This window comes from Corvus brachyrhynchos, unplaced genomic scaffold (genome assembly GCF_000691975.1).
Source record: "Corvus brachyrhynchos isolate BGI_N302 unplaced genomic scaffold, ASM69197v1 scaffold101, whole genome shotgun sequence".
Taxonomy (NCBI): Eukaryota; Metazoa; Chordata; class Aves; order Passeriformes; family Corvidae; genus Corvus; species Corvus brachyrhynchos.
Genome location: NW_008237239.1, coordinates 845,054 through 855,428, shown reverse-complemented (window position 1 = coordinate 855,428; position 10,375 = coordinate 845,054). Strand labels below are relative to the sequence as shown.

At 48.3% G+C, this 10,375-nt stretch overlaps 1 protein-coding gene across 3 annotated transcripts in view; it reads left to right on the top strand.

Annotated features, from left to right (window-relative positions):
* Positions 1-25: 25 nt before the first annotated feature.
* SCYL3 (SCY1 like pseudokinase 3) overlaps positions 26-10,375 on the top strand; it is a 15,764-nt gene continuing 5,414 nt past the window's right edge. The window contains exons 1-11 of one of the 3 annotated variants that reach the window (XM_008630170.2): positions 26-327; positions 2,382-2,656; positions 3,484-3,669; positions 4,326-4,439; positions 5,029-5,085; positions 5,742-5,844; positions 7,011-7,122; positions 7,481-7,558; positions 8,970-9,109; positions 9,407-9,594; positions 9,932-10,103. In XM_008630170.2, coding sequence (XP_008628392.1) covers positions 2,492-2,656; positions 3,484-3,669; positions 4,326-4,439; positions 5,029-5,085; positions 5,742-5,844; positions 7,011-7,122; positions 7,481-7,558; positions 8,970-9,109; positions 9,407-9,594; positions 9,932-10,103 — 1,315 coding nt within the window. In that variant the 5' untranslated portion in view covers positions 26-327; positions 2,382-2,491. Of the gene's footprint in view, positions 340-1,134; positions 1,159-2,381; positions 2,657-3,483; positions 3,670-4,325; positions 4,440-5,028; positions 5,086-5,741; positions 5,845-7,010; positions 7,123-7,480; positions 7,559-8,969; positions 9,110-9,406; positions 9,595-9,931; positions 10,104-10,375 lie in introns of those variants that run through there. The other 2 variants (XM_017729650.1, XM_017729651.1) reach the window with 2 other exon arrangements.

Genomic DNA, 10,375 nt, shown 5'->3' with positions numbered 1-10,375 from the left:
CTGGGGAGGCTGTGTGTGTTAAAACTGTGCTCTCCCCGGTGCCCAGGGTTGGACCGGTGTTGGGGGAGCGCGATTGAACCGGGCTTCCTTCCCGCGGAGCCTGCTGATCTCCCACCTGCCTGCGAGGGACTGCTTCTGCAGGGTGCCGGCTGGGCATTTGAAGGTGTCGCGTTGGGAAACCTCTGCCTTTGGGAGCAAAGCCCCCAGCACCTCTGAGAGCACTTCCAGGAGGCTCTGCTGGCATGGGAGGTGGCGGGCAGGGCGCCTGGAAAGGGGGAACTGCCTCTCTCTGAGCTGTGGAATGCCAGGGCTCGGCGTGTGTTTCAGGTGAATATTCAGGTGAATATGCAGCTGTCATTCACTCCACAAGGAAGCTAATTTGAAATTCCACCTCGTTCTGGTAGCAAATCCACACTGTCCTTACCAATCCCTCTGGCTTTCCCTGCTGGGCTCCTCTCCGTCCCAAGGTGTGCTGTGTGTTACATCTGACGTTCATGTTTACAATTTGTTGAAAATAAGATACAAAAGGATTAATGCTCTTAACTCATAGTTGCGTGAGTAATGGTTTATTTTAGCTCTGGAGAGTTCATCGAAGGGTTGTAGCCACACCTGGGCATAGACCTTTGCAGATGCTTTTGCCAGCTGGAGTTTCAATAGCCATAAAAAAAGCTGAAAAGCTCGGGGTGCCACAGGCTGCTCTTGTCCCTTGTCTGTTTGGAGGTGCTCAGTGTTTGATACTGAGAGCTGCCGGGCACTTCCTGAGAGGACATCCCTGGAGAGGAGAGGTGTGTTTGCAGCTGGCTGTTGTACAGCAGAACTCAGGTGGAGCACAGGCATGAGAATGACTGTTACAATATTCGGCATGAGAAGGACATGGAACAAGTCCAGAGGAGGCCGTGAAGTTGATAAGGGGACTGGAACACCTTCCCTATGGCTGATGGGGTTGGGGTTGTTCTGCCTGGAGAAGGTTGCACGGAGACCTCAGAGCAGCCTTCCAGCATCTGAAGGGCCTACAGGGAAGCTGGAGAGGGCTGTCAGCCCCTCTGTGTTGTGCTGGGAAGTTGCAGTTTAGACTTCCATAACTTTCCCTTTATTTCCTAGAGGTCCCATTAAAGGAATCAGTGCTGAAAAGGTGCAGATCCGTGCCTGACACCAGAGGTGAGAGTATGAGAAAAAGCCCAGACCTCCCACCTGCAAGTTCTGTAGTTAATTCAGTTTAGATTTTAGGTGGATCAGGACACAGAAGCTCAGTTAAAAGCCCCTCTTCCCCCCCTCCCCCCCCTTTTTGGACTGCAGGGGTTGTTGTGCCCTCACTTGGTACCCTCTGGGGGGTTAAAGGAGCTAGGAAACCATATCAGACCAGCTCTCTCTCTCTCCCGAGCACTTCTGACCTCAGGGCTCCTGGGAGACCTAACTGGAGACACAGGTGAGGGGCCAGAGCAGCAGCTTTGGTGGAACAGCTCTGCTGGGGAGCTGGGAGACTCCTGTGTTGTTGCCTTCCTGAAACCTCAGGTCATGGCTGGAAACAACCACAATAAAGCAATTCTTGAGTTGCAAAAAAGAATGCTTGGGGGTGGGCAATTTTCCCCCACTTTTCCTGAAAACTGAGGGTTTGCTCTCCTTCATATTCCTGATTAAGGTTTGCTGACTTCCATGTGCAGACAGGTTCAGGTCTTGCCCATGGCCTGTGATCACAAGCCTGATGACAGAGCATATGCTGGGTCAGTGTTTTCCAAAAGAGCCTCTGCAATCAGTGTGTTTGTTTTACTGGTTTTGTGTGTGAGGGAAAGGCACAAAAATCTCTGTCAGCCTCTTCCTGACAGGCTGTGGGAGGAAAGAAGGGTTGGCAGGCAGACGGAATATTTGTCACATGGAGAGAAGGTAATCAAGGGGGAAAACATGCTGCTGGAGGAGGGTACCTGGCTATAGGTAACCTCCTGAAATCCACTGTAATCCTTCTTCCTTCACTGAAATCTTCTCTGGCTTGGAGAATTGAGGAATGGTGTTTTTAAGAAGGCCAAAGGCTCCTTGTGGAGTGGCAGTCACACTTCCTAACTTAATGTCAATTAAACCCCTGGAGTGGGTGTCTATGTGGCTGAGGGTGTTGGTGGTTCCTGCTCTTGGTGGATCTCATCTTGGTAGCCGGGTCAGGGATTGGCTGTGGATGCTGCACTGTGTCAGAGCCGGTGGTGATGCTGACACAGGTGCCAGTGCAGTCCAAGCGCCAGAGCTGAGAGCTGCTCACATGTTGATCCAAGCCCTTTTGTGGACATTGGGTTTCCTTTACAAAGTTAAACTTTGGGGATTTTATTCTTGTCCTTAAACTCAAGGAGAGGATACCGGCAAGAGAAGGTTCTTCATGGCTGTTTCATGCTTTGCAGAAAATGCTCTGAAGGTGAACTGGCCAGCACCCGCCAGAACTGAATCTGTCCAAAGGAAGTCCTCCTTCACCCAAAGCCTGTTTGTGGTGAGGAGGGGACCTGTGCGAGGGATGGGCTCAGAGAACAGTGCTTTGAAGAGCTACACCCTGGAAGAGCCGCCGTTCACACTGCCCACCGGCCACACCATTTACCCAGCCGTGCTCCAGGATGGCAAACTCGCCTCCGTGTTCGTGTACAAGCGGGAGAACGAGGATAAGGTCAATAAAGCTGCCAAGGTACTGCAGTGTGCCTGGGACACACTTGCCACAAGTGTCCCTCCTTTTATTGGAAGGGTGGGAATCAGTTAACAGGGGTCAAACCCTTGGGAGTGAGGGCAGGAGAAAAGGTGGAAGCCAACCCTGGCCACGGGGCAGAAGGGGGTTGGCAGCTGCCGAGTTCACTGTGTGCTGCATGATGAGGGCAGCAATGTTCAGATAGCAGTGCCTGCCTGCCTTTGCAGGGTGCTGCCTCTTCCTCCAGATGCAAGTCGGGGTCTTTTTTGGGTGAATCCCACCAAAATACCATATTTATTATAAATAAGAATTTTATTCTGTGTAAGATTTTCTCCATCCAGTGCCAGCAGGGAGCCTGCAAGACAGATGGAGAGAAAGAGCATGTAGTGACAGGACAAAGGGAAATGGCTTCAAACTGAGAGAGAGTAGGTTTAGATTGGATATTGGGAAGAAAGTCTTCTCTGAGGGGGGTGAGGCCCTGGCACAGGATGCACAGAGAAGCTGGGGCTGCCCCATCCCTGGAACTGTCAAGGCCAGGGTTGGACAGGGCTTGGAGCAACCTGGGATAGTGGAAGGTGTCCCTGTCATGGCAGAGGGGTGGAATGAGGTGATCTTTAAGATCCTTCCAACCCAGACCACTCTATGATTCTGTTTCAATGTATTATAAAAAGTTCTGCCATGAGTGAGGAAGTTTTCCAGGTGCTTGGTGAGGAGCAGGGATGGGCTGTCTGAATTCCATGAGAAAACATGGCTAAGGGGACAGGACTTAAGCTCTGCAGCCAGAAGAGATACCTTAGATGAGGTCTAACAGATGTCTTTGTTTCTGGAAGCACCTGAAAACCTTGCGCCACCCTTGCCTTCTGCGCTTCCTCTCCTGTACTGTGGAAGCAAATGGGATCCACCTGGTTACGGAGAGGGTGAGGCCCTTGGAGATGGTCCTGGAGATGCTCTCTGCTGCAGAAATCTGTGCAGGGATCTACGATGTGTTGCTGGCACTCATCTTCCTCCATGACAGGGTAGGTACCCCTGGCGGCATCATCAGGCTCTGGTGGGAGACGGATGAAATGTGACAGGAGAGCATTGTACCTGAATTTGTCTGGGTGACTCATTCCTTATTCCTCCCAAAAAGACAGACATGTGCCCCACCGTTCTTGTAGTCTGAAACTGCTAAAATTGGCTGCTTTGGAGGAGGAAGGGTAATTGAAAGTGTTGTGGAAACAAGGCAGCAAGCAGTTCTCACTTCATGGATCTGCTTGCAGTATTTCTTGCTTTAGGGAAATGGGATTGCTTGGCCTTGGCATTTGTTTACAGCTGTTGCCCCATGCCAGAGATTGGTGTCACCGCTGCCCTGTCTGGGCACTGTGTGTTTGCCCAGCACTGCAGGTAAATCCTAGCTCAGACTGTAGCTCTGGGGTTTTGTGTTCACAGTTGGAGAACTCCCCTGGATTTACAGTTGCATTGCAAGGGCTATGACAGTTAGGGCTTTGTCTGCTCTAAAACCCTGGTCCTCCTGCCTGGCACCTGCTGGTCACCTACAAAATCCCAGAGGAACTGTGTGCTTTTTGGCATCTTTCCCTCAGCCCCCTGCAGCACCTAATTAGTGCTGATTAAGATTTTACATCTTCATATATCCCCCAAGTCAGTTACCCTTTTTTGGGTTTTTGTGTTTTAGGGAAACCTGACACATAACAATGTCTGTTTATCATCCCTGTTTGTGAGTGAGGATGGGCACTGGAAGCTGGGAGGAATGGAAACAGTCTGTAACTTCAGTGAAGCCACCCCAGAGGTAAGAGCCAAGCCAAGTGCACCCTGGATGCCCAGGGGAGGATTCCTGGCTTGTGGAACCAGGCCATCTATGGATGTGAAGGCCCAAGTCCTTCCACTTAGCTGGATTTGCTATTAAATGTGTTGGCTTACTTCCAGGTCTGTCCTGAATCTTTGCTCTAAGGACACCATAACTATAAACTATGATGTCTACACAAATTAATTCTCCATTAGCCCAAACGCAGCTGCTTTTCTAAGGGACACTGCTGGCTGGAGAGTGAGAAATCTTTGCCCTTCTGGACTGATACAAAATTTTTTAAAAAAGCAGGATTCAGGTTGAAATAAGTCATTAAGAAAAATAATTTAAATGCCTCCTTAGCTTGTGGCATCTTCACTGTTTGGTAGCAGAAAAAAGAATTCCTGGTCTGATTTCTGCTGCCTGCTCTGCAGAATCATTGCAGTGGCAGGCTCAGCCTGCCCTGGGTGCCAGTGGAAGGGGCAGGGGCAAAGCTGCTGCCACCCCCCCAGCCCTGGCTCATGGGGACAGCCTGCTCTGCTGCTTGGCACTGAGGGGAGGTCGAGGCAGCTCATGGCCCCTCTTGTCCTTCCAGTTCCTCTGTCACATGAAGTCAGTGCGAGACCAGTCGTGCATCCCCTGCGAGGAGATGGTGAGTGACAGCATGTGCTCAAGGAGCTTCCTGCTGGCAGCAAAGAAAAACGTGATGGTCAGGAAATACTTTTTTATTCACGTTATATTTCCTCATGCCTAAATGGCATGGAAGTGGCTCTTGGATAATATCTGAGGTTTCCTCTGTTCCTTTTGTCCCTCCTCTGTCCCATCCCTGGTTTGGGAATGGTGTTGGGCACAGGTAATATTACTTTTCAAACACTGTGAATTTCAAAAATCACCAAAATTTTGCAAAAATCACAGGGTAGTTGCTGAGATTGCCCAGATCACTGTGGTCCCATGGTTGTGTAACTCTCACCACAGCCTTTTTCCTACCTGTTAGTACCTTCCTATGTATTGAGAATCCTCAGGGTTGCTTGTATCACCTGTTTCCATAGAAATGGTGAAAGCTGTTGACTGCTTGCATTCATCAGGGAGTTGTTCCATCATCATAGAGTTGCTCCTTTGGGTTATAAATTCCCCAGTGGAGGTTTTTTTAGCATAATACTCTACTTGTAGGGTACACAGTGGAGCTTTGATGCTATAAAAAGAACTGGAGAGTGTATATGGTGGGGGGCGGGAATAAAGACTCATGGAAAACACCAAATATTTCATAAGCTCCTGCTTTTCTGGGGTTTTTTTATGTTTTATTTTCAGTCTGCAGACTTCAAAATCCTGCCCAGCAGCTATGGGCACGCGAGGGATGCCTATGCATTTGGGACAACAGTTGAGAATCTCCTGACAGTTCTCAATGATCAGGGTAAGAATGACATTTTGCCTGTGACAGGCCCTGTGGTTCATTCCTTGTGTGGTTGTCTTGGGGTGACTTTATGATGTGTATCCCATATCGCTGCCCTATGCACAGAAATTAATTTTTGTGCCTTTCTGTGCCTCTAAACTGAGCCTGAGAGGGGGAAGGAAAAACTGAGCAAAACTTTTTCAAAGCAGTTTGCAGCTTGTTCAAGGTCACACAGAGATAGCAACTTTTGCCCAGCTGCGGCAGGGGAGCAAGGAAGCACTGGCTTGCTGCTCCCGGGTCAGTTTCTGGCCAGTTGTTCAGTTTCTTTTTCTCTGGAGAGAGACTGAGAGTTGAACTTTTTTCCCTTCCCTGGAATTTCGGATTTTCTCCCTTTTCTACTGGACTGCTTCAATATCAGAGCACATCGGGAGGATTTTCCACCAGGCACAGAGGGCCTGGCCCTGGGCCAAGCCCCAGCTCCGAGGAGACCAAAGGGAGGACTCTAACACTTTTCCAGGTTTTTCTCCACAGCAAGAGATTTATTATTTAGCATTATTTTCCTTTTCCCATGTGTTTGTTAAATAAATAGCTTTTATCTCTTTCACTTTCCTTTGAGGAAAATTTATTTTTTCCCGAACCTGGTGGGGGAGGGGTGGTGACCTGCCTTCTCTCAGAGGATATATTTCTAAATTTGGCCAAACCGGCACAGTGGTTGAACATTTCACCTTTTGTTGCAGCTGGCAGGATTGTTGTGGGTTCAGTGGCTAGTGTTGGTCTTTGTTTGCAAACCTTGGCTTCTCCTGTGTTCCCCTTTTCCTGCATTTGGACGTGGTCAGATGTGGCTGGAGGTCCCCAGCCTGTGTGACATGAGCACTCCCAAAACTGCTTTGGTCCTGCCTCACCAAGGGTTATGGATGTGGCACGTGGGTCTTGAGTGCCACAGCTGAGCTGGGGCTGCAACTTGCAGCAAAGGCAGCAGGAAGATTCTTGGGAGGACAGTAGCATTCCTTGAAGGCTCAGTAACCAAGCAGCTTAGGAAGAGAAATGGAAATGCTATTTTTCCCTTCCTTTTGCACTTTTGCTATCCATTAGAGCTAAAAATAAATTTTGGGGAGGGTGGAGGACTCCTGAACATATCTTGTTCAGTGTGGAGAGAGAAATCTAACTGTAGGTGCTTTGGATTTCAGTTTCAGCAGATATTCTCTCCAGCTTTCAGCAAACCTTGCACTGTGCACTGCTGAATCCAGACCCAAAGTGTCGTCCACCACTGTCCAGCTTATTGTCTCATGAGTTCTTCAGGTAAGGACAGGAATATCAGGCCTCTCTTGGTCTTGATACTGCTTATTTCTGTCTTGCAAAGCATTAGTTTTGTGAAGGTGAGATGGGAATGCAGATTTAATCCCTACCCTTTGCAGGGATCTTTGACAAAGAGGCTCCTTAAATTAAGGAAGTGTTACCAGCCTTCCCAATGAGGTGCTGAGCAGCAGCTTTCAGGTGTCACCTCCTTGCTGGCATTCTTGATCCACCAGCATTTGACTTGGGTCCCTCTGTCTCATTCTCTCTGCTGAAGGAATGGTGGGGGTTTGCAGTCTCTTCACTGTGGGTGGTTTAAGCATCAGTAAGGATTACACTTGACAGCTTTTGTTTTTGTGCTTAGGAATGATTTTCTGGAAGTTGTGAATTTTCTGAAGACCTTAACACTAAAGTCTGAGGAGGAGAAAACTGAATTTTTCAAGTAAGTGAAGGAACTGTAATGTGGAAGCTTCTTATTTCAGACATACTTCTTCCAAATGGATTGTGGGGGGACCTGGGAAGGCTCATGGCCAGAGGTACTTCCTGAGGTGGCAGATTTTGATGGCTTTGGCACATTATTTACTCTGTAATACCTTGGGTGCTCCAGCCGAAGTAACGATCCTATCAAAGAGGAAACTCTCCATCTCCTTGTTTCCCACTTCCTTGTGAATGGTTTGGTGTTTGGGAGGAGCAGTCCCTGCTGGGCTCTGCATCATCCTGATGCTCCCCAGCCTCCAGAGTGATGCAGCTGCCAATGAGAGAGTTTGCAGTAAGACTTGTTGGGTGAATTAATCATGCAGTGCCAAGAGTAAAGCTGTTGCCTGTAATGGATGTCTTGGCTGCAGTAGTGGAACATCTTGCAGTAAATCTCACTGTTGTGGACCCCAGTAATTTTTCTGTCAGGGAATCTTCTGTGTAATCATGGCATTATATAGGCCTGAAAAGGGGAGAAGCAGAGTTTTTTTCTTTTTCCATATAAAAGAGCCTTGGTGTTCTCACAGACCTGTTTTCCTGCCTGTTTTATACTTCTGTGGTCACCATCAGTTATTTTTCATTAATTTGAGGTTCAAGTGGAGGAAGTAAGAGGAGAACGGGGATCCTTAGCAGGAACATTCAGAGTGGTTCTCACTATCTCTGTATCAGCAGTGTTTACTGAGGGAGGGAATGAACACTTCACTTAAAGACAGGGGAGTGTTGCCCTTTTATCAGGCAGAGGGGCCTTCACAGCATGTGCACCATTCTCCTGGGCTCCTCCAAGCCTAGAGAAAAAGCAGTAACTGTTAATTGATATTTTAAAAATGAAAATCTGACAGACAAGAGCAGTTGCACAAAATTGAACTCTGATAAACTCAGTCAGTACTCTGTTGGCCAAATTAGATGGAAGTGGTTTCAAAATGGGATTCCCTCTGTGCAAGGGAAACTTCCTTTGTGTGGCAGGTAGAACAGCCTTTTCCAAAGCAACAGGAAAATTCTTGCAATGCACCAGGGTATGCAGTGAGAGGAAAACTCTGCTGCAGTTTTGACTATAGCTCTTCATGGGAGATGCCAGCTTTGAGGCAGTTTGATGCCCCAGCAGCTTCCTGTGCCAGCTGGATGTGCTTGTGACAGCCCATGATCCAGGTGTGGGGTTTTACAGGATGTGGCTCTGGCTCCTGGTTTGTGCCTCCTCCTCTTTGCCTCAGGCAGGAGCAGAGGCTTCTCTGTGTAGGTCAGAGTGCAGACAGAGGGAGAGGCTGCAGTGGAGCACTGTCTCTGGATGAGTCAGACACAAAAAGGGGAAATGATATTGAGGGAAACAGGCATAAATGCATGGAAGGCTGCCTTGATACTAACTGCTGTCTCCTGGAATGCAGATTTCTGCTGGACAGGGTGGCTGGCTTGTCAGAGGAGCTGATAGCATCACGGCTGGTACCTCTCCTACTCAATCAGCTCGTGTTTGCAGAACCTGTAGCTGTCAAGAGTTTTCTTCCTCATCTGCTGGGCCCAAAGAAAGGTGACCTTTAAATACTTCCTCATCACAATTATTACTGACAAGTTTGGAATGAATTCAGAGCAGTTGTTTCATTGAATCAAGGGAATGGTGGTGTTTCTCTAAGCAGAACAAATACTGTAACATACGGAACTGGGAAGGACAGTTATCTGTGCTTCCTCCTTTGCAGTACTTGGCACTGCTCTGCTGATGCTGGGAGGAGAATTAGGAATGATCCTGGTGTCATCACTCAGTAGCTTCTGGGTGAGCTGTCTCTCATGGCTGAAGCAGCCTTTTCCCATTCTCACCTCTGTTCCCTAGAGCAAAGTGGGGAGAGCCAGACCAGCTGCCTGCTGTCGCCAGCCCTGTTCCAGGCCCACGTGATCCCAGTGCTGCTGAAGCTGTTTGAGGTGCATGAGGAGCATGTGCGGATGGTGCTGCTGTCTCACATCCATGCCTACGCAGAGCTGTTCTCTCGGGAGGAGCTGAAGAACGTCATATTGCCACAGGTTAAGGACAGCAGACCAATGGGTGGTGTATCCTGGAATATGGGATTTCACAGAATCACAGAACGGTTTGGGTTTGAAGGGACTTTAAGGGACCATCTAATCTAACCCCCTGCCATGGGCAGGGACACCTTCCACTAGACCCATCCAGCCAACAGAATCCACCCTCTTTAGCTTGTAGCACAATGTAGAAGGCTGACTTTATGGAATCCCATCCAGTCTCTACTGAGAGCTGTAGGGGATTAGAAGTGAAATGGGCTGCAAAGCTAACACTTAAAGAGGAAAGCAGTGCAAAGGCAGAGTTTTCTGTTGTGGTAACATCAGTGTGTTGTTGGTGCAGGTGTTGCTGGGCCTGCGGGACACCAGTGACTCCATTGTGGCAATAACGCTGCACAGCTTGGCCGTCCTCGTCTCCCTGCTTGGGCCTGAAGTGGTTGTAGGTGGAGAAAGATCAAAGATTTTCAAAAGCTCTGCACCAAGTTTCATGAAAACTGCTGATCTCTCCCCAGAAGGTAAAAGATACAGTCAGAATATTCTTGGGATGCTTGCATGCTCTGTCCAAGAAGTGTAGGCAGAATTTCTTGGATTTCTTAATCTGTTGCCGGTGACAGGTTAATGGAAAAAAAAGCTAATTTGCAGCCAAACTTGGATTTTAAGTTAGGTGCTATTTGCAGATACAGAATTTATATCAGAAGAAGAGCTATATAAAAGTATTTTAAATATAGGAAATATATGGGGAAAAAGTGAAACCTCTTCTTCCTTTAAGAATCCCTATAAGTAAAGG